The sequence below is a fragment of the Arachis ipaensis genome, chromosome B5 (genome assembly GCF_059453495.1).
Source record: "Arachis ipaensis isolate K30076 ecotype BB chromosome B5, ASM5945349v1, whole genome shotgun sequence".
NCBI classification, from domain to species: domain Eukaryota; kingdom Viridiplantae; phylum Streptophyta; class Magnoliopsida; order Fabales; family Fabaceae; genus Arachis; species Arachis ipaensis.
In genome coordinates, this window is record NC_142440.1 from 153,452,891 (window position 1) to 153,476,210 (window position 23,320).

Here is a 23,320-nt window from a genome sequence, read left to right on the forward strand (position 1 = left end):
AAGTAAATATTATACCATTGAATAACTTTTTGTTGATTAATTTAAAAGAAAAACAAACGGTATATTAGAAGCTTATATTATAAATAATCTATTAAAAAAATATATGTCAATCTAAATTATTTGTTATACAATAATCAATTATTTAACTATATGTGAATTACATACATTTAGAGTCTACTTAAATTTCAAGTAATTTATCTCAAGTCATACGATCATCTTTATTCTCAGCATTAATGGATCAGATTTTATCAAAATTTTAAATTTAGTTATGCTCACACGAGAGTAATTTTTTTAGAATATCATATTATGAAATATCAAACATATACCATTTCCTTTTCTTTGGTCTTTCATATCATGTACTCTTAAAAATAAAATTGAATAAATTAGCTTAACTAAATTTTTACAGTAGTCTCTTTGATTCACATTTTTTATTATTTTAGTCTTTAAATTCAAAATTTATTATACAGGTTTTTGAAATTCAATTTTGATATTATATTAGTCCATGAAGTCTTTTTTACGTTGAATCAACTAATGAAATACAAGTTAATTCTAACTTATCACATCAAATACAGAGTTAAATAATATCGTTTTGTTTTGGTGCTTAAACAAGACAAAAACAAGATAGTTTTGGAAAATAAAAAGAGATGAAATGATTTGCACATCATATAAATTTTTGTTTGTCTTTTTATTTTGAAAAAATATAGGGTACCAATATACTATCTATTAATTTATTGTCAATAATAATTAATTATTATTTTTTAAATACATATACAAAGAGACACATTCAAAAAATACATCTATAAAGACACTTTCATTAGACATCGCTATAAAAAAGATATTTTTATTAGACATATTCACAAAGACACTTCCATTAAATACAGTCATAAACAAGAGTTAGCAGAAGTAGAAATATTATTGATAGTAGCAGGATGATTTTATTTTTGTTTTGTTCGTTTAGTTATGGTCCAATGTGAAAAATTAGAGTCAATTCAGCACTTCGTTTGCTGATTCAGTACTAAAAAGAATTTAGAGACTAACATAGAATCCAAAACTAAATCTCAAATTCGTACCATATATTTTGAATTTAAAAAATTAAAATGATAAAAATAAAAAATTTGTAAGAACTACTTTAAAAATTTAGTTGAATTAGGATGCACAGCAAGGCCCAGGAGGGCAGTACAATATCTTTTTGTACTCGCTTGAACACCCGAGATGGATTAGCCTTGAGCCTTGTGGCTTTTGCACCCCCACCTCATTCTCACTCACAAACACAATGTTTCGACGATTATGCTGCCTACAGAGCACTACTACACCCTCTCTCTCATTTTCTTCCAACAAGAAGCCCCTCGTTCTCTTGGGAGCACCTCAGGTCTCAGCTATTGTCCTCGATGCCCTCCTCAATGCTTCTTCTTCCCCTCATTCTTCATTCCAGGTCCTCCTCCCCAAATCTTCTTCATTCTTCCATATTCTATTACTATTTCATCGGTAGTAATAGTTATTGTTGTTCAGGTTGCAGCTATTGTTACTCAGCCAGCTGCTAGAAGGGATAGGGGTAAGAAACTGATGCCCTCTCCATTGGCCAGTTATGCTCTTGATAGAGGCTTCTCTTCCGATCTCATCTTCACTCCTGAACGAGCCGGAGAGGTAACTAACTAACTAACTCTCTAACTAACTGTGTATTGTATTGCTCCGTTTTTTTTTCCAAAATAATTAGGCATTGTTTATTACTTTAATACAGGATGCTTTCTTGTCGAATTTGAAAGCTTTACAGCCGGAGTTATGTGTTACCGCCGCGTATGGGAACATTTTGCCTACCAAGTTTCTAGATATTCCGGCATTGGGTTTGTTTTTTTCTTTTATTTTAATTTATTTGCTGCTGCCATGGTGTCATTGACTTTATTTTGTGTCTGATTATGAGTATGAGTTATTAGCTCCATGGGCCATTTCAATTTGCGTTTAATTGTTAAATTATTAGGATTCCTGGCACTTTTTTTTGGTGTATAAGACTTGATTCTACCCAGTCTATGTTTACATAGGCCGGTCCCAAGCCCTGATGAATGAGTAGGATTGTTAAGCTTGCGAGTTGCGACAGCTAACGTAAAACTATGTCGCATTCCAATGCATGGACATGACAGAATAACGTCTTTGGATCTATGTACGGTGCTAGGGTTGTTAGGCCTGTGATAGCCAATGTAAAATTTCGTTGTATCCCAATGCATGGACACGATGCAATGATGTCTTTGATCCATGTAGCCGACCCCGGAAAAGGCTTTGTTAAGTTATAAGACTTGATGTTTGTGATACCAATTTACCAGTAATTTGTAGATCATGAACCTCTCTGTACATTTTAATTGGGAAACGTCCAAAATAAAGTTACTTGAACAATTTATAGCTGACATTGAATGGATTTGAGGTCTGATAAATATAAGTGTTTCTGAATTACACTTGCAAATATCTCAGGAACTGTCAATATTCATCCTAGCCTGTTGCCACTGTATCGTGGTGCTGCACCTGTTCAAAGAGCATTACAGGTTTTTCTTTGTGTCAATTTTGTTCAATCCTCAAGTTCCGAATGCAATTACTTCCTTTATTTCACAAAATCTGTTTTTGGTTCTACGTGTTGTCTTTGTACTAGGATGGTGTTAAAGAAACTGGAGTATCATTAGCATTCACTGTCCGTGAACTGGATGCTGGACCTATTATTGCTAGCGAAACCGTTGAAGTTGATGATCAAATAAAGGTATGATTTTCTGGCTTCTCTTTGTGCTACAAAAGTTGTCAATGTGATGCCATGAGCTTATTACTTTATCTATGGAAAAGATTAATGCCCTTATATTTAATATCTTTAGGCCTAGTTGTTTTGAGAGCTTTAGCAGTTGGTTTCAGTGAGAAATACTGGATGCTGGTGCATATTATGTTCATGGTATTGGTTATTTGCTCTTTTACCATATTAAATCAGAACATATAGTAAGTTTTATTTAGGCCTTCACATTTTCTACTGATGAAATTTGCTAAGTTTATATTGACAGAAATACACAAACATATATACAAAAAGTACACTGTAATATTTTCATGTTGTTCCTATTTGTAGCTGTATTGTTTTTGTCCAGTCATTGTGGTACAAGGCAGCTACTGCTTTTTTTCTCCTTGCTTTTGACAAATCTTTAGATATCTATGTAGGCACCCAATTTGCTTGAGCTCCTCTTTTATAAAGGCAAGTTATGCTTTGCATTCCACTGATCATTTTTCCTATGCTGTAGTAATTATTCTTATTCAGACATTTGCAAGTTTTGGTTACCGAATGAATTCATATCTTCATTTGATGAAACAGGTTCCGAACTTCTGATTAGGGAACTTCCTTCTATATTTGATGGATCAGCAAGTGTTAATGCACAACCTCAAGATCATTCCAAGGCTACACTGGCTCCAAAGGTAGTGTTAGTCCTGCTTCTGTTACTTGGTCCGAAATAGATATGAGTTGTCCCATCGATATTATATCAGATAATATAGGATTCATCGGCTTTATTTTGATGTTGCATATAAGATATCCCTCTTATTCTGGTTTTGCTACTTTATGCAGATAAGCCAAGATGAGTCGTGGCTAGTCTTTGATCAAGAAGCATCGGTTCTACATAATAAGGTAAACTTCATGATCTTAATTGAACTGTTGCAGTTGTGACATAAAACAATTTTAGGTTCGTGCGTTTTCAGGATGGCCGGGAACAAGAGCGAAAGTTCAAGTAGTGGAGAAAAATGGTGAACAGAAAACTTTGGATATGAAAATTATAACCACCCGAGTTCGCAGTCACGAAAGCGTACCGTCCAATGAAGCAGATGACATTGCATTTGTCGAGGGGGCATTGGTGTTTCCATGTGGAAAGGGCACCAACCTTGAGGTATGTCTCGCAATCATGATTGAAGTTTCTTAGCCGAAGCTGGTTTACTTTATATCTTCTTTAATAGGAAAATCGCAATGCAATATTTAGTATAGTTCATTCATGAGCGCTGATAAAAAAGTTGCTATTTGATGAAATTTCAGTCATATTGCACTATGTTGCATCTTAAGACTAATAAAAACAATATACACTTTACAATAACAATTAGTGTTGGTTGTAATGGTAATGTCTCAACACAGAATCTCTCTAATTTAGTAATTCTGTATTTATATATTGAAACTTCTGAAGATACTGTAATGTTCTTTTCTTCATTTCATGATTAACAAGCATTGAGGAAATACTGCTGTTTTATAATATGAAAATGCACTTTTTCACACAAATTTAGCATATCTTTGTGTCTGCAATCAATTATACCCTCAAATTCAACATCTTCATTCTGAATTCAGTGATGTTGTACCCTTCAGGTGTTGGAACTTCAACTTCCAGGAAAAAAGGTAGTAACTGCAGCTGCTTTTTGGAATGGACTGAGGGGCCAGAAGCTAAAGAAATTATGAGACATGGTTTTGTCACACACAAAGTTGTTTAGGAAAATTGATTCATTTTCTTTTAGTCAAATTATTTTTTCTTCTTTGTCCATTTTTTGTATGATTTATTATGTATAAGAAACTTTCAACATCTGTGATTCTCTTTAGGAAGTGAGCTTCTCAACTTGGCATAAATTTTTTTTGTGTCTGTAATTTAAAGTATACACCCTCACCCTTTATACCATGATGATGGTCACTTTATGAGTTTTTATTTTATTTTATTTTATATTAACTTAGATGTTAAGTTCCCTCAAAATTTAATAAATTTGAGTTAGTTAATGTAGTTATCCAACAAAGCAAGAAACTTCATTGCCATAAATATTTATAAGTACAATCAATTAGTCATAAACTTTTTTAACTTTCCGTTGATGTTTTATCTTGCTTTTTTGATTTGTTAAAACCTTAAACTAAATGACATAATAAGGTATTAAATACGAAAGTATGGATTAATTGTCAGTAGTTGCTTAATCAATTCAACTACTTAGCTTCAACTTTTAGAGCCCGTTTGGGAAGTAGCAGAAGCTACTTTTTTTTACTTTTGGATTATGAAAAGTCATAATTTACGTGTTTGGCACCATTTTAAAAAAAGCTTTTAACTTCTCGAAAAGTTAATTTACAGCTTTTTGAAGAAGTAGAAATATATGACTTCTCGGCTTTTTGATAAGTCATTCTACCACTTTTTTTTTTTTTTAAATTAATTTCAAAACAAAAAAAATCTACTCTGAAAAATATTGACTCTTCACCACCATTTTCACTCAAGGTCTGCTAGAAGCATTGGCCTTCCACCATCATTCCACCATCATTCTCATGCAATGTTCCAAACCTCACCATCATTTTCACGTAATGATTCATCTGATGAAAGTATTGATCCTCTACCACCATTTTCATTTTCAGACAATATTGCATCTGAAGAACAACCTACTGCATATATTCCTTCTAAGTATTTTTTTACCATTTTATCACTCTATTTTTTATTATTAAATTTGTATTTAACTGTGGTATGAAATTTTAGTTTTAATTTTATTTTTTTCACATGTGAGTTTATAGCTTGCTATTATTTTCATAGTTAATTATAGCAAGTTCTTGACCTCAATAAAGGAGAAGGGAGTTCTAATAGGAGTAAAATAAAAAACAGCAACAAAATATACATTGACACATTTTATAGTTATTTTTTATTTTCACCTACCATATCATGCACAATATTAGTGATTAGATTAGGTAAAATCAACATTCAATATTGGAAAATATTTGTTATCATCGTTATTTTAATATTCATCCTCTTTTGTAAAAAAAAAATTATTTTTTGAGTTATTTATCCAAACACTATAACTTCAAAATAAGTACTTTTATAACTAAAAATCCAAACACAAAATAACTTATTTATAAGCTACTATTAATAAAAGTCATTATGCTTTAAGCTCTTTTTCCAAAAGAACTTATTTAAGTTATTTACCCAAACTGGACCTTAAGCATTGTAACTAATTTTAGCTAATATAAAGTGGGGGGTAACTATCATAGTTAAGTTGTTAGGGCTGTTATGACATTAAATTTCATATAGAAAAAATCCAATCCTAATTGAATTGTTAATTGTTATTTAAAGTGAAACCCTGAAACCCCCTAACTAAATCGCGATAATTGTAATTTGTATGTATTTTTATGTAAAAAATTATACAAATACTTGATCATATATGATCATATTAGAGATAATTTTGTCAATGAGTTATAACTCAAATGACATAATCTCTTCATATTCATCTAACTATCTAAGAAATTGTAGATTTGAATTTTCCTATTTTTGATAAAAAAAAATATTAAAGATAATTTTAAATTACACAATATTAAAGATAAGATTTTTATAGATATGATAAAGATTTTATAAGATTTTAAAAAAAATAAAGATGAAAAAAGATCAAGTTGTTAACTCGGAGAGACCTATAAAAAGGAGACGTAGGCGTGTGTTACATTCATTCTTTGTTTATTGATTTGAGGGGCAGCAACTTCTCTTCGTTGTTCTCTGAACCCTTCTCTCTTCTCTCTCTCTCTCTCTCTTCGATCTCCCCTCAGCCTTGCAGGTAACCCTAGTTCCCTTTCTCTCTCTTTTTCATTCAATTCCATCGCTGTTTTTCTTCGTTCTATTTCCTATGCCTAGATCTAATTGAAGTCACATAGTCCGTCATTATTCATCAATAATCATCATTAATATTCATCTCTTTACGTTATTGACTTTGATGCGATCAGTTTCGGTTCAGAATAATAATCTTCTTAGCATGTCTTATGTTTCTCGATTTATCTATTTCAACGATCTGTATGTTATCTAGTTAGTTTAGTTTTTTTTTTTTTAATTCGATGAAAACATGTATAGATTATAATGATTGCTTGTTTCTTTTGTTAATTGCTTTGCAGTTGTGTTAATAATTAATATTAATAATTAGTATCTATTGTGGCTTATCTGTTTGATAGAATGTTTGGCTTTCGTTTTGCTTAGCACCAAACCGTTCTGTTGAGAAAAAGTTAACCATAGTTTGGAGCTATGCAAAGTGGAAATTGAGTTGAGATAGCAACATACTTTAGGTATTAATTATTGACATTATGCATATTGGCCTTGTTAATGTTGGCATAGGACTCCTGCATTCTGCGATAGCAGTTTCCAAGGTGGAAGGTGTCACGTTGAACTCTTTCATGTTTGAACGGGCCATTACCCATTTGGGAGCAATTGAATTGCTAGGAGAACGTTTTTCTTCTTCGAGAAAAAAGAATAAGCCCTCATTGTCAACAAGATCAAGCTGTATGCATTGCGAGCTGCACTGGCAACAACAGGAAGTACGTTGTTGGCAGCTTTCTCTGATTGCACAAAGATCCCTCTGATAACAAGCCACTGGTCATCATACTTGGAATTCCAACTTTTGCAACCTAATTGTTTGTTTATCCATCTTTTCAACTTTTCATCATGGCCTTACAGAACATTGGTGCTGCAAACAGTGATGATGCCTTCTATAGGTATAAGATGCCCAAAATGATTACAAAAATCGAGGGTAGAGGGAATGGCATCAAGACAAATATTGTCAATATGGTTGACATTGCCAAGGCATTGGCAAGGCCAGCCTCTTACACAACCAAGTACTTTGGGTGTGAACTTGGAGCCCAGTCAAAGTTTGATGAGAAATCTGGTACTTCTCATGTTAATGGGGCGCACGACACTGCAAAACTTGCTGGCCTTCTTGAGAACTTCATCAAGAAATTTGTTCAATGTTATGGTTGTGGAAACCCCGAAACGGAGATATTGATTACCAAGAGCCAAATGATCCAGCTGAAATGTGCTGCCTGTGGTTTTGTGTCGGATGTGGATATGAGGGACAAGCTGACTACGTTTATTCTGAAGAACCCTCCGGAAACAAAGAAAGGATCCAAAGACAAGAAGGCCATGAGAAGAGCTGAGAAGGAGAGATTGAAGGAAGGTGAGATGGCTGATGAGGAGCAGAAGAAAATAAAAAAGGAGGTTAAGAAGAAAGGCTCATCTACTGTGAAGGATGGCTCTACAAAGCCATCCACTAAGAAGAAAGCTAGTGCCTCCGACGATGACCATATATCTCCTACTCACAGTCAAGTGGATGAGAAAGAAGATGCTTCTCAGGAAGATGATGATGACATCCAATGGCAAACAGATACATCACTAGAGGCTGCTCGCCAACGCATTCAAGAACAGCTAAGTGCTGTAACAGCTGATATGGTCATGCTCTCCACAAATGAGCCGGAGAAGAATGGAAAAACAGCAACCAAGGCAAGCAATGGTTCTCAAAATGGTGACTCAACTAACTACAGTACACTTGTTGAACTGAAGGCAATGCTGAATAAAGGTGTTGGGGCAAAGGATTTGCAGTCTCATCTGGCAGCACTTCCTGCATCTGCTCAAGACAAGACAAATGCTCTATTTGAGGCCTTATTTGAGGGCATCGAGAAAGGATTTGGAAAAGAAGTGATCAAGAAGAAGAGTTACCTTGCCGCTGCAGTCTCTATGGAGGAAGGATCACAGTTACTGTTGCTTGGTGCAATTGAGGCTTTCTGTATGAAGTCTACTTCCAGTGCTCTGAAGGAAGTTGCCCTTATTTTGAAGGCTCTGTATGATGCTGATGTACTGGAGGAAGAGAACGTATTGCAGTGGTATCAAGTTGGGACGAAGGGCATTAACAAGGACTCTAAGATATGGAAGAATGCCAAACCTTTCATTGATTGGCTTCAAAGTGCGGAATCAGAGTCAGAGGAAGATTGACATGCTTTAATTGCATTGTGTTCCTGTTTCATTGCTTATGTCATTGATTTCAAATAAAGGGTCTAGTTGCAGTGTGTTCTATTGTGTCGTGGTATATGTGTGCTTGTCTTTGTGGATTTGATCATTTAAATAGTCATTGTGAGCCAATACTGGATATTCTTCTATCTTAATGTTATTCTATATTTTGGTTGCTTATCACCTTATGTATGCGTTTGCTTAATGTTTTTATCTCTACGTGTACTTGCAAAAGAGAATCCTATAACTCACTTTTAGCAAACCTTGAAGAGTTGAAGACTTAAAAACTCTGATAAGAAAGAAACTAGTGTATAGTTTAGGTTAGAAACGGAGATGTGATTTTCCAGCACACAACAAATCAGCATTATTAACTCCAAAAAATATAAAAAAGAAAGCAGCATTGTTTTCCTTCCTCGTTCGTTGGTGGTCGATGCAATTGATAGTGCTCCCCAGTATTTTTAACAGGAATGTTATATATATAAAGTATTAAAAGTTATTAATAAAGAGTAAAATAAAAAATAAAAAAAATTATCTTTTAAATTATAAAAAATATACAAAAGAGATATATACAAAATAGTAACCAAACAGAAAACCGAATCCTACTCTCTCTCCTTGCTCAGGGTATTCCCTTTTTTTATGGTCTTGCTGAGTTGCTGTAGATATAGATAGAAAACAATATGGAAGATGAAAGTAGCCCAACTAGGCCCAGCATGGCAAAAACTTTTAATTGCCTCTAATGTTTCTGAAGTACAAGAAATGCAGGTTAATCAACATTTCTTGCACATCTTTTTGGAATGGGTTGGGGAGCCAGAAACTACTTCAAATTACGTTCTTCCGGTTTAGGCAATTGATTCATTTATCTTTTTTCCCCATTCTTCGTTCATTTTTGTATGATATTATGTATAACTAACCATCAATAAATAGCTTTTAATTTTCTTTATTAGAAAGGCATCTCTAAGTCCATTTGTATTATAGACAAGCAATATTAATTTGTGCAAAGATATTAATTCCATGAAAATCATCCACCTGCCCAAATGCCAAAGAAGAAAAAATCAAACACCAAACAAGTCAACCAAGATATGTGTGATCATGGACTAGCATATTATTTAAGTGCTCAAAGGAAAGTAACAAAACATAATAAATAGGGTCACAATTATATATTCTACTATTTTCATTGAAGGTGGGACGGTGATGGATCAATAACAATAATCAATATCAATATTTATCCTTATTGTGGAAATTAAAGTTATTACATTAATTATATTCATATCCATATCCACTCCATCAACAACTATTTGTGGTTTTTTGCCGTTACGCCGCTCTGGTGTTTAATTTCTTCTTTCTTGATAGAATTTTAAATCATATCTCAAAATTTCATAATAGATAGCATTGAATATAGTTCTCAATTTCGGCCATGTAGAATAATTTACATTCATACTAGGTTGCTTTTTAAAAGAGGTTTTGCAAACATATAATAATGAAGGAAAATAAAATGGAAATATCTGTAAAAGATTAAAGCAATTATTATTCGTATGAAAATATTTTCATATAAAAACAATAATTGAGATATGAATATATGCGAAATAATTTAGTTAAATTAACGAACCGTTTTTTGATTAATTATGTGAAATCTTGGTTAATTATTATCACTTCAATAATTCAACTTTAATTACATTTGCCAATTAATCTACTTATCTTTATTTATGTTATAGCTTAAAAAATTAATATAATAAAAACATCGATAGAGAAAATAAAAGAATTCAATTCTAGCATACTATAAAAACTAATTTTGTAATTTGTAGTGGAATGGTACGGTTGATTATTAGCGGCGAGTATTACATAATGATCTTATTATGTAACATAAATGATGAGAAATGAGATAGAGTTGATATACATACAAGCACTAAAGATTTGAAACAATTACTAGTACTTTTTAATTAAATTTTAAACACTTTTTTAAATGCTCATTGAATATATGCTCCATTTAATTGGATTCACCTAAATATTATAAGGAAAATGTTTGGTAACAAAAAAAAAAATATTAGCCAAAAACAGTTATAACTGTCCTTATTTAGCTTTCATTAATTGTCACGATAATTAATGAATGCTAAATAAAGAAAGTTCTGCTTGTTTTTTTTTTGTCTACCTAGCATTACCCATATTATAATATATAAAAAGAGTAATGCTAGGGGCCAGTAACTTTTGTGATTGGTAGTCATCAAATAACCATCAATAATGATCTAATGGTGTGAGATTTCATCCAATGACTCATCTTTCTTTGCTGGTCATATGTTGGCCAAAATTCAACAAAACTGTTGGCCCTAGAGTTTTCCATATAAAAAAGAGACTATATAGGTTTAATATGTATACCTGTTGAATTATTATAGAGAAGAAATTAAAGACGCTCTCATTGAACAAAAATAATGAAAGACAACACAAAATCACTTTTAAAAAAATTTTGAAATACAGATTTAATTTCTACATATTAAAAAAAATGAATGAATATATGATATAAAGATAGGGCCAAGAGTCTCATAATTCATTATATATTATATATTATATTATCTGGAAACACATACCTTAGAATATGCGCATAGGGACATATATGTCCCATCAATAATTCAGGGTTTACAATAATATAATTTTATTATAATTGACACTGCTTTAATTTTTTAGCATTCATGAAACCCCTTTTTGCCTCCTATAAATATAAACATACCACTCTCCCCCTTCCTTATTATTATTGCTTTGCTTTTTCATTTGTGGAAGGAATTGAAAAGAAAGAAAAATGGGTGCACTTGATTACCTCTCTAACTTTTGCACTGTAACCACCACTAGGTCCAAGCACAAAGCAATGCAGGTATGCTACCAAAACTCATCAAATAATACACCCAATAAATAAAAATCTTTAATTTCCATTTAACTTTGCATTTTCTTCTTAATTTCCTTCACTTCTTTTTTTGTTAATTTTTTTCCCTAAAACATGATGAGTTGTGATGATTTTTTTCCTTATAATATATAACTATTGTATGTTTTATATGTTTCAGACAGTTGAGATCAAAGTGAAAATGGACTGTGATGGTTGTGAAAGAAGAGTCAGAAATGCAGTTACTTCAATGAAAGGTTCCATTCTATGTTCTCTTCAAACTTGTTTGCATTGCATGACAAGAAGCCATGCAGTTGCAGGAGCATTTATTGTGTTATACTTCTGATATCACCAAATATTCAACTTTTTTAATTTTCTTTTCACTAATCAATATATAACAGGTTAAAGTTAAAAATAACATGATTGTTTTTGAGATGATTAATTACTTTTTATATAGTTCTATAACTTGGTTAATAAAACTACATGTTAATATATTTATTATAATGACATTAACCTAACATGTTATACGATGGATTTTTTTTTTCTCTTTCATTTTCTGCATCAAAATTTTAATATTGTTTTTTAATTTTTTCGTGACACCAAAAATTAATATTATATCCTAATATTTTTAAATTAATATTAATTTTATTTAAATTTTTAAACACTTACTAAAATTATAAAAAAAATAAAAAATAATAAATATATGAATACCATCAAAATTATCAATTTAACCGAAATACCTAACTATTTATTGATATATTTTTTTTGGTGAAAATTCAGGTGAAGTCGACTTTATGTGAAGTTATACCTGAGAGCCGTTGAATGAAAATTTAGTCAAATCAATCAAATCATCTAATGGCTCTCAAGTATCAACTTTACGTGAAGTCGATTTCACCGGAGTTTCTACCAATTTTTTTTATAAATTAAAATTTTTAGAATAAATAATTTTATGATAGATATTTAAAAAAAAGGTGTAGCATGTTAAACTACCCATAATAGACTTGTATAGATTAGCAAATAATGATGTTTTTATGCATAATTAGTTATTAATTGTGTGGATACATGGCAGGAGTAAAATCAGTGGAAGTGAACAGAGAAGAAAGCCATGTGGTAGTGAGTGGATATGTAGATCCAAACAAGGTGTTAAAGAGAGTTCGGAGCACCGGAAAAGTAAGAGCAAAGTTCTGGCCATATGTGGAGCAGCACCTTGTCTCTTATCCTTATGCCACCGGTGCTTATTCCAAAAGGGCTCCCTCTGGCTATGTCCGCAATGTTGATCAAGCTTTTCCTTCTTCTCATGATCCTCAAGACAAAGTTGCTGACTTTTTCAGCGATGAAAATGTCCATGCATGCTCTATCATGTAATCCTCATATATATCTAATTATTATTAATAATATTGTTGTAAGACAAAATTATTACACTGATTTCATCTTCATTTGTATGCTGTTACTGTGCAACAACACTGCTTAAACTGCCCTCATAGCATATAATGTTTACAAAAAGAGATATTTTTTTTGAAATTAAAGAAAAATTTAATTTTAATTTATTGACCGTGGTAAAATCATTCTCAACAAGAATTACGCGATTTATTTTTTAAATAATAAATTTAAAAATTAATTACTTCTACTGATAATTGGTTATGAGTAAAAAATATTTTTACACCGAATGATATAAAAGAATTAAAGATTTAATTATTATTCTGTTAGTTTCTATAATTTTATTAAATTTTTATATTTTTTATTAGGTCTTTATATTGCTTTTAATTTTGTAATTAGGTCATTTTCATGTTAAAAATATTAAAATTAACATAATATTTTTCTTAAAATACATACGGTTAAAAATCTAATAGATTTTTAGTTATAAATACTTTCAATTTACAAACAAATATTCATTTAATTCTAGTAGTATAGAAATTTAATTAAAAAATAAATAAAAATTTAATTAAAAATTTGATAAAACTATAGGGACCTGATATAAATTTATAACCATAGTAAAGGAGGGGAAAAACAAATCATTGTTAAGGGCTAAACATGCCATATAAATAAATATAAGAACGCCTAAAACTTATTGTTGCATCTCCAATTAGAATACCAACAGTATGCATGAGGAACCCTAAATAATGTTGTTGTATATGTGAACTCTTCAGACCACAACATTCAAAGTTTGAAATCAAGTTGATTTTTAGTTTATGCTACTTTGTTGTGTCAATTTCAAATGGTGTATGATGCATGTATCGAGAAGAGTCCATGAATGTGTTAATGTCATTGAATGTGACTAGTTAGTGTCAAGTTTCAACCATGGTTTCACTTTTAAGAGAGAAACAAAAACTTTGATGTTCCATGCTAGCTAGCTGTATATACATGGTCAATAATTGTGCTTGTGTAGTTAATATATAAAACGCTGATGAGATAGCATTGTTATTTATTTATGATCATCATATAGAAATAAAGCACTTTTTAATTTTATTATGGAGGTTAGAATGGGGTAGGACTCCGTTATGGGAATCAGGTGTGCTTTACCTACATGTGGTGTTAGCAGGTAAGAAATCGAACAGTGCGAGTGGGGTGAGGCTTATCGCACAGTCCGACTTGTTTACTACAACACGGACCATGCGAGTTATCGAGAAAAAATAAAAAAAATTTCATTCATGCAGAACTCGGAGGGTCCGATAAGTTTCACGTAAATTTTAGATATTCTCTCCATGCAAAACGGACCCTCCGATTTGCTTACAAAAAATTTTCAACAATGAAATCGAAAGGTCCGATTTCTTAACACCAAATCTGAGTAAAAGTTGTCCCACAAATTAGTCTATCACCTCTAACATCCATAATTACGCACAACACATTCACAGCTTCCATAACAAAAAAAATCAGCCAAAATAAAGTATAGGTACTACTAATTTAGTTTAGATTAAGTTTTAATTTTTTTTCTCAAACATTTAGAATATCTTATCTTTTATTTTGTTTTTCAAATATTTTATTTCATTTTATTTTTATCTTTTTATCACAGTTAACTTCTTCCTTTGTTATTATCTTTTTTATTCTTCTGTCACTCTCATTTGGAAGAAATTGTATTTTTCAAAAGAAAAAAAATTATTTTTACCAATAAACTAAAATAGTATAAAATAAAACATTTAAAATAAAAATATAAAATTTTAAAAAATTAATGACAAAATTAAAACTTAACTTAAATATTAGAAACTAAAATAATAATTTATCATAAAATAATATAATACATAATTTACATTCACTATGAGAAACCCTAGTCACATGTATCGGTAGCTAGATATTAATTGTGTAAAAAGACATAATTGACAAATAAGAATAAAAACAGCAACTTGTCCTATATTCATAGTTTAATTTATTGGAGCCAATAAGAAGAACCAACAAAAAAGTAACAAAGTAGTAAAATATTATTCTTCATAAATCATAATTGCTCTATTTGTCTGTGTCTTTCAGAATATCAATCTCTCTTATAAGTAACCCTATGAAGAGGCTTTTCAGAGATCTATGTAGGAGATCCGTATAATTTTGTTTGTAATTTCATAAATCATATCACAATAACCTATATATAGAAGTCTATTATTATGCATGTAAAGACCAGTACAAATAAATCGCTTCATGTGACATGCAATGGACAATTATTGTACATAATTAAGTTGCTAACTTAGCTTTTCTATTTAATTTATATATAATATCATAAGGAAAAGTTAAATTACAATCAATTTGCTAAGTAACTAACAAGAATTTAGCCAATAACAAGTAAACAAATATTTTTAAATTATACTTTATATTAACTAATTATTATTAATTAGTAATTATTTAAATTTTATTTTTTTTAAAATACAAAATTAATAATTATTAATTACATTTATTTAAATTTAATTGATTAAGAGTTGTTTACCTATACTTTTTTAATTACAATAAATTAAATAGAACATTAAGAAAGAAAGATATGTATATATAGGTATTGAGAGAAGATTAATCATTGGTTTCGGTAATGAATATTATTGTGGTTTGTTTCATACATGACCTAAAAGTGTTTAAGCTAATTACAAGGACTTGATTGGCACAATAAATTGGTTTAAAAATGAATTTTAATTTTTGGCAAAATGTAAAAAAAAAAAATGAATATCTAAGAACCATTTCCCAAATTAAATAGCTCCACCAATAAAACTAATTATTCAGAGGCCCCGCCAATTAGTTCTCCAAACAATGCAAGTTGAAGATAATTTTAGAACAAGCTTCCATAAATTTAGGCTTTATTTGATATTGGAATGACGTAGCTATCATCAGCCAACATCACACACATCCCTAGCTACAAAATTTGATATCACTTTTATTAATTATTTATTTATTTTGTTAATAAGAGGCTTTGTGTATTTTGAATCTGGTGTATAAATAATCATTTCATATCTTTTTGAAATAAACAACTATATTATCCTCTACCTTTTTATATATTCTTTGCACAGTCAATAATCAACTAACGCGCCGCTATATATACCTAATAATTATAATTTCCAGTTAATTGGTTACTATACCTTTTTACTAAATATATATTTGATAAAACTTAATTAGTTATTATTTACTCAAGTGTAAGAAAAATCCTAATTTTGATATATTATGTATAAAATATTTTATATAATCATCTAATTAAAATTACATTTTAATAATTATTCATACGATGAATATTAAAATTGAAATAATTATATTTTTAATGACATAACACAATAAATAATTTGTACATTAATGGTGTATAAAACTTTGAAGATAATAGATAATTAAATTAAATACATTTATTATATAACAATATTTAACTAGATATTTATGTAACAACTTTTTATTAAGAGTAAACATGAATTAAATATAATTTCATATACAGGTGTTGCATTATTGCATAATTATAAAGATAGGACGCATGCTTGCTTTATTGATATAACAAATGCCAAAAGGTTGGGATATATGAATCACTATGATAAGGATCAGCGCCCCTTAGGGTTTAAAATGGACCAAATTAAAGGCTTATCATTACCATTATTGTAAAAAAAGAAGCTTCTCCTATAAAGGAGTTAAAGTGGTTTTTTTTTTTAAGACCCTTGATACAAAGGTAACAATTTAAAGTTTTGGAAGAGTTTTAAGTGTACTGAAAATACCGGTGTTCTAGTTGTTTTAATCGTTGATCTGAATTATAAAAAATATATATAATATATATTAATTGAAATCAACGGTTAAAATAACTGGAACACCGGTGTTTTTCGGTACATTTGAATTTTTCGTAAAGTTTTAAACTATACAACTTAGATTTCACTATTCATCTTTTAAGATCCTTATTAATTTTTTAATGTTATAGCTACATTGTCAACTCTATATTCTTTCTGAATTATTAACAAGATGTGTTTATTTATGAAATTCACCGCCCAAAAGAAAAAAGAAAAGATAAATCATATGTAATACTTTCAACTATGTGTGTATGGAAAGTGTCTAAATTTAGAATATACTCCTTTTTTCAGTTTAGAAGATTTAATTTAACTACTAAAAGAAAATAAATTTTAAACAATTTAAACCAACAAAAACTTTATGGTATGTTTTATTTTCTTTTACAATACATGGTGAAAACTGAGAATATATCAAAGGAAAAACTTCAAATTAAACACAATAATAAAATATACCATCAGAATTCGGCTGTGAATTATTGAACCATAAACATGTTGTGTATAAAGGTGGGGCATACAGTGTCCTTTTTAACCAAAGAATTTATTTCAATTTAGTCATCACTTTCGGTTTGTTTCCATTTGCAATCTGAATAATTGATTAAACATTAAAAGTTACTATAGGTCCCCACGAACGATACCTAGTGCCAACTTTGGCCCGTAATAATTTGTTATAAAAAAAAGAACTTACTTAAAAAACTGAGAATCCATGAAAATAAGGGGAAAAAACTAGATACACATGAAAAGTTAAATACTTAATTAACACGTATCAAAATTATTAAGTAGCTCCGTCCTTTATATTACACCACGAATAAGATATTAATAGATTACGTATTAATGTCATTATTTAGATCATTGAACAATTAACATGGCAAATACAGTAATGTGTTAGTACTTAGTAGTCACCTAAACTTTTTCTAAAGCCTATAAATTAAGGTAGATGAAAATGTGACATTTTAATTTGGTGGAAACTCAAGTGCAGTCAACTTCACGTGAAGTTGATAACTGAGGGCCATTAGATGATTTGACTGATTTGATTAAATTTTCATCTAATGGCTCTCAACTATCAACTTCACCTGAAGTCGACTGCACTTGAATTTTTACCTTTTAATTTAAATTTGACCATTTCAAAAACGATGCTTCACATATTATTTTTTTAATTAACTTAACAAAAGTATCCCATCTAAAATTCGTTAAACCATTTTATGCAAGTGTCTCAAAATTAAATGTTACCTTGCAACCACTCTAGATTTTTCCCAAGCAGAAATTAATTGGGCCTGGCAATTAAAGAGCTACCCTATTGGATCATAATAATAATAATTCAAAATACCAATAGCATTAAACGGGCTTCATAAGAAACAAAAAAAAAGTTTTTTGCATTTTGAAAAAACAAAACTTGTGGGCAAATAAGCAACCCAAACAGCCCAAATCCACTATTTTCCCAGAATGCTTCATCCATGTGAACAAGAATTTGATTTCCTAATTTTCCCAAAACAATTTGTCTTCTCTGAATACAGAATAAGTGAATATAATCCATTATAAGTAGTAGTCATTAGTATATAAGATTCTTCAATGTAGCAATCCTATGCAACTAATCAACGAATTTGAAAAATAAATGGAAAATGGGTGTTATGAGATTGAGAGCATCACCATTATGCATGCGGTCCCCAACACTTGTTTTAATGGGGGCATTTCCATGGTTGCACATGCTATTCCATGCTCACCTATCTTTATCTATTCATATTAACATTTTAGGAACTACTCATTTGATGTTACCTATTCTTTTTTCTAAAAATATTTACATTAATGGCAATAAAGTTTGAAACCTAAAAGAGCCCATGTGTATTGGAGTACTGATCAATCAAGTTTAAAATATGTGATACATAGTATCCACCCAAAAAAAATTTGAAAAGCTTGGTAAGGAATAGATTTGAATCTCATAAGGAGATAAATTTGATTCTCACCTTGTCATACAAATCATTTTGATAGATGATTAGTAAGTACATAAAAAAAAGTATATTCTAATTCTGGTAGGATGATCGGCGTTAAATTTATCTAAATTTTTTAATATAAAAAATAAAATCATACATAATTGTTTTATTTGGATATACATAGCTTTATTCTTTTTTTTTTTTTTTACTGGTGTTGTTCTAATTTCTTTTTCCTTCCTTTTGAATTAATGAAGCTAGAGAATCTACTTAACAGAATTCTATCACGCAGGTTCTCTGGCTTCATTATGAATGACACAGTAATGTGTTTTTTTAAGGCCCTTTAATGTGTTGTATCCTTCCAGAAACTTGAGAAGTGCTTGAAAATTGGAGGGCATAGATCTTTGTCAATCTCCTTTTTCTTTCTCTTTGTATTATTTGGTATTCAACCTTACTCCACTAGTAAGTAGCAACTGAGTAGGAGTGTAGTCTCAGTTACTCATATTTGCTTCTGTTGGTGTTCATAATGTGCTACGTGAAGCAATCGTGTAATAAAGACTTGGCGTAGCAAATAAGGATAATGGTTAGTTGGTATGACTAGCCCAAAAAAATTGGATGATCCTTTCTTGCATAGGCTTCCCCCTCAAGCTCTTAAAGGAAACTATTGAGTATATTGTATATGGCAGTAAATGGGTAATCAACCTCTCAAATTTTATTTCAACATCTATGTTTTCATAGTAACTTGTCATTTAAATAATAAATGTGCATGGAGGCTGTTTTAAGCAAATCAAAATTGAAACAGTTTGCCACTTCTTCTGGTCATTAAATCAGCTCATATTTCTCTGTATGTTATCTGAGTTAATATCTATATACTTTAATCTATTTTTATTTTTGGGTAGGGATAGTTTAATTCAAATTATTTGCCAGATTTACTTCCCTTGGAAACTAGGTATAAACATATACGGCAAGCATTTCAAGAAGTCATTGTATAATTCAAATCTTTGTTTCCATTTTGAACTTTCTTAATTTGTGCATTGATCACAGAAGAAATGATATCAAACTTAGCCCTAATAGCCATTTGCCATTAGCCAAGCGCCTTTGCTTGCCAAGAGAGAAAAATACGAAACTCAAAAAGGAGGAGGATATAATTTAAGCATTAAGAGGGCACGCAAGCTTTAGTTCATTGGATACTGGATAGTCTCAGCTAACCTCATACGCATAATGAATGTCAAAAAAGAACTTATCAAATATATAACAGTACTTAAAAAGAATTGGACCATTTTGAAAATCAACTCCTCGCCTTCTCCAAATCCACTCCAGAGAATAACATGAACGGATAACAAAAGCTAGAATATAAAAAAGGGTTACAAAGCGGCACTTCTTCCTGAGGAACAAGACAGCAGTCTCTCTCTTCCTTCAACATCTTAGAAGCACTTTCTATGAACAATTGATGGTCCAGATTCATCATACTCAGCCTTTGCAATCCACATCTGCAATCAAAAGGAAAATTTTCACTTTTCAGCAATCCTACACATCAATGGCATATATCTCGAAGGGAAAAATGAAGAACCAAAGAACAGGACAAACCTGCTGGAAGGTGCTGAGGGATGCCAAGATGGAACCACCGATCCAGACACTGTATTTCCTCTCGGGTGGTGCTACCACCTTGATCTTCATGCTGCTGGGAGCTAATGCGGAGATTTCCTTGCTCATCCTGTCAGCAATGCCAGGGAACATGGTTGTACCACCAGAAAGGACAATGTTACCATACAAGTCCTTCCTTATGTCGACATCACACTTCATGATGGAGTTGTATGTTGTCTCATGAATACCCGCTGCTTCCATACCCACCATGGATGGTTGGAACAAGACCTCTGGACACCTGAAACGCTCAGCGCCAATGGTGATGACCTGTCCATCAGGCAACTCGTAGCTCTTCTCCACTGCAGAGCTGGTCTTGGCTGTCTCCAGCTCTTGCTCATAGTCAAGGGCAATGTAAGCCAGCTTTTCCTTCATATCTCTCACAATTTCACGCTCTGCTGAGGTGGTGAATGAGTAACCACGCTCAGTCAGAATCTTCATCAAGAAATCAGTCAGGTCACGACCGGCCAAATCTAGACGAAGGATAGCATGTGGGAGGGCATAACCCTCATAGATGGGGACTGTGTGGCTGACACCATCACCAGAATCCAACACAATACCTGCAAAAAGAAGGAAAACAAATCATTTATGGAACAATGTATATATCCACAATAGAGATGCACCTCTTGGTTGAGGAAGAAATTTATAGTTTTAAACAATTTTCTATGACCAAGTTTATCCCATGGTAGGTGCATGTTGTCATATCATGTCACAATCTCAGCTCTGCAAATATGCTCAAAAGTCAAAATACAACAACCCAACCCAAATCATAACCGAACAATTTTCAAGAATTGCTTACCAGTTGTACGACCACTAGCATACAGTGAAAGAACAGCCTGAATGGCAACATACATAGCAGGGGCATTAAAAGTCTCAAACATGATCTGGGTCATCTTTTCACGATTTGCCTTGGGGTTAAGAGGAGCCTCAGTCAACAGAACTGGATGCTCTTCGGGGGCCACACGAAGCTCGTTGTAGAAGGTATGATGCCAAATCTTCTCCATATCATCCCAATTGCTAACAATACCGTGCTCAATTGGATACTTGAGAGTCAAAATACCTCTCTTGGATTGAGCTTCATCACCAACATAAGCATCTTTTTGGCCCATGCCAACCATCACACCAGTGTGACGGGGACGACCAACAATACTGGGAAACACAGCACGTGGGGCATCATCTCCAGCAAACCCTGCCTGAAAACAGATACATTTGCAAATCCATTCTCTCATTCTTATCTCGGATTAACCATAGCAATGTTAATGCCCCCAAAAAAGAGCTACTTGAAAAACATTATGAAAAATAGATCCATCTTGTTTGGATTTCAAAAATTCTATCAGCTTTTGATTACAAAATAAGCTAATCCAAACGCACAATTTTATCTATATCGTACCTTAACCATTCCAGTTCCATTGTCACAAACAAGAGGTTGAATATCCTCGGCTTCTGCCATCTTTTAATGATATATGCTGCATAAATAACCAACATTCATCAACACAAATGCACCATTTCTACAAACAAAGTTAGCATCTGGGAAAAGCTAATGCATGAGTGATCTATCAACCAATAATGCATTTATCCTTCTTTTTCATTTGAATAAATTAAATTAAATTAAAATAATAAGAATGCATGAGTGATCGATCATCCAATTACACATTTCCCCTTTCGTATTTCACTGAATCATTTTTTTTTTTCAAAAAAAGAAACAAAATCAACATAGAAGACATCAATTACTCACTCCCGAATTAAGACAAATCAGATACAGTTATCGAGATATTGATTTCAAAAAATATCCACAAAATAATTAATAATATGTAAATCAGGTCCAATTTCAATTTTCATTCAGTTCTTCTAATGCATAGTCACATTATTCCAAACGCAGAGAATGCGATCCTCGATTTCGAGCTACAAATCAACCTAGAAAGATGACGCAATGCAATCTAACATGACAGATCTAGTCACATCCAGAACAAATCTAAACAACTATGACCTAATTAACCAATCCAAATCCAAATCTGAAAACGTAGATTCACGCACATTGCACTAAAAATGCTAAACGAACAGATAAAAACACCGAATGCTGATTCACGAAAACGACAACGGTTTTTCCGATGGATTGAAATGACAAAACGATGAGACATGAAATCAGATTCAGAGCAGAGAGATCGATGATTACCTTTTGGAAATGCGGAGGGAAGAGAAGAGAGCGAGAGAGCGAACGTGAGAGAGAGAAAGAGAGAGTCTCTGAGTGAGCCTAAACACACAACACAATTGAATATAACAAGCTTCACAGTGAATCTGGACCGTTGGATTTCATCTTGTCATTTTTTTCCCCTTTATTTAAATTTAGTGAGAAATTTTGAGAAATTAACGGAGGAACAACACAATACAACTCTTTTCTCCCTCATTTTTTTTATTCTTATTTTTAATATAATTTAGTTTTCATTTGCTCCCTAACTAATATGCTCCAATTCTAAAAGAGAAGAGAAATTAACGGTGCTTCCAATATTAAATAATGGATAACGTTAATTTCAGTTTTCAGATAGTAATTTTGTTATTTTCCTTTTTTACAAAATCCAAATGCAACTCGCTTTCACTAAAATGATACCCATCCCCAAGCTATTCTTACTCTCCAATGTCCAAAAAAGAAAGGACATAAAAAAGATATATGAAAGCATCTCACCTTGTAGGCTGTTTTTTTAATATGGAAATTAATATTTTATTATTTTCGATTATAAAAAAAATGGTGTATTTTAATTTAATACGAAAATAATTACAAATTGGGAGTCAAATTTGTATTTTAAAAATTTTACAAAATTAAAATTCACACCTTTGATTTTGTGTTACTTTACAAATCGGAGGAATAAATTTTGTGTTTTAAAAATTAAAAAAAAATAAACTTTACAAATTAGAAGA

General features: G+C 31.3%; 4 protein-coding genes across 4 annotated transcripts; 3 read left to right on the top strand and 1 right to left on the bottom strand.

Moving 5' to 3' along the window:
• The first annotated feature begins 1,182 nt into the window (after positions 1–1,182).
• PDE194 (formyltransferase) lies at positions 1,183–4,681 on the top strand. Its single transcript, XM_088486183.1, has 10 exons — positions 1,183–1,432; positions 1,510–1,644; positions 1,739–1,841; positions 2,461–2,531; positions 2,636–2,740; positions 3,181–3,214; positions 3,332–3,432; positions 3,581–3,640; positions 3,696–3,896; positions 4,361–4,681. Exons 1-10 carry the CDS (start codon positions 1,274–1,276, stop codon positions 4,448–4,450), a joined length of 1,059 nt encoding a protein of 352 aa, XP_088342309.1. The 5' UTR covers positions 1,183–1,273; the 3' UTR covers positions 4,451–4,681.
• A 1,750-nt stretch (positions 4,682–6,431) lies between these two features.
• LOC107644567 (eukaryotic translation initiation factor 5) lies at positions 6,432–8,945 on the top strand. Its single transcript, XM_016348455.3, has 2 exons — positions 6,432–6,552; positions 7,101–8,945. The coding sequence occupies exon 2, from the start codon at positions 7,428–7,430 to the stop codon at positions 8,745–8,747; it is 1,320 nt and encodes a 439-aa protein (XP_016203941.1). The 5' UTR covers positions 6,432–6,552; positions 7,101–7,427; the 3' UTR covers positions 8,748–8,945.
• A 2,556-nt stretch (positions 8,946–11,501) lies between these two features.
• LOC107642169 (heavy metal-associated isoprenylated plant protein 21) lies at positions 11,502–13,049 on the top strand. The gene is made up of 3 exons (XM_016345474.3): positions 11,502–11,622; positions 11,810–11,885; positions 12,698–13,049. Exons 1-3 carry the CDS (start codon positions 11,551–11,553, stop codon positions 12,991–12,993), a joined length of 444 nt encoding a protein of 147 aa, XP_016200960.1. The 5' UTR covers positions 11,502–11,550; the 3' UTR covers positions 12,994–13,049.
• Positions 13,050–19,914: 6,865 nt separating this feature from the next.
• LOC107644568 (actin-1) lies at positions 19,915–22,886 on the bottom strand. Its single transcript, XM_016348456.3, has 5 exons — positions 22,581–22,886; positions 21,798–21,873; positions 21,207–21,600; positions 20,354–20,967; positions 19,915–20,256 (listed from the first exon to the last, which is right to left on the bottom strand). The coding sequence occupies exons 2-5, from the start codon at positions 21,855–21,857 to the stop codon at positions 20,191–20,193; spliced, it is 1,134 nt and encodes a 377-aa protein (XP_016203942.1). The 5' UTR covers positions 21,858–21,873; positions 22,581–22,886; the 3' UTR covers positions 19,915–20,190.
• Positions 22,887–23,320: the final 434 nt, after the last annotated feature.

Bases quoted from the DNA above. Each gene is read 5' to 3' on its own strand.
- LOC107644568 (XM_016348456.3), bottom strand. From the start codon at position 21,857: ATGGCAGAAGCCGAGGATATTCAACCTCTTGTTTGTGACAATGGAACT. The intron at 21,601-21,797 runs GTACGATATAGA...ATCTGTTTTCAG, and splicing joins ATGGAACTGGAATGGTTAAG to GCAGGGTTTGCTGGAGATGA. The intron at 20,968-21,206 runs GTAAGCAATTCT...TTCTTTTTGCAG, and splicing joins TGCTAGTGGTCGTACAACTG to GTATTGTGTTGGATTCTGGT.
- LOC107642169 (XM_016345474.3), top strand. From the start codon at position 11,551: ATGGGTGCACTTGATTACCTCTCTAACTTTTGCACTGTAACCACCACT. The intron at 11,623-11,809 runs GTATGCTACCAA...TATATGTTTCAG, and splicing joins CCAAGCACAAAGCAATGCAG to ACAGTTGAGATCAAAGTGAA. The intron at 11,886-12,697 runs GTTCCATTCTAT...GATACATGGCAG, and splicing joins TGCAGTTACTTCAATGAAAG to GAGTAAAATCAGTGGAAGTG.
- PDE194 (XM_088486183.1), top strand. From the start codon at position 1,274: ATGTTTCGACGATTATGCTGCCTACAGAGCACTACTACACCCTCTCTC. The intron at 1,433-1,509 runs GTCCTCCTCCCC...ATTGTTGTTCAG, and splicing joins CCCCTCATTCTTCATTCCAG to GTTGCAGCTATTGTTACTCA. The intron at 2,741-3,180 runs GTATGATTTTCT...ATATCTATGTAG, and splicing joins AAGTTGATGATCAAATAAAG to GCACCCAATTTGCTTGAGCT.
- LOC107644567 (XM_016348455.3), top strand. From the start codon at position 7,428: ATGGCCTTACAGAACATTGGTGCTGCAAACAGTGATGATGCCTTCTAT.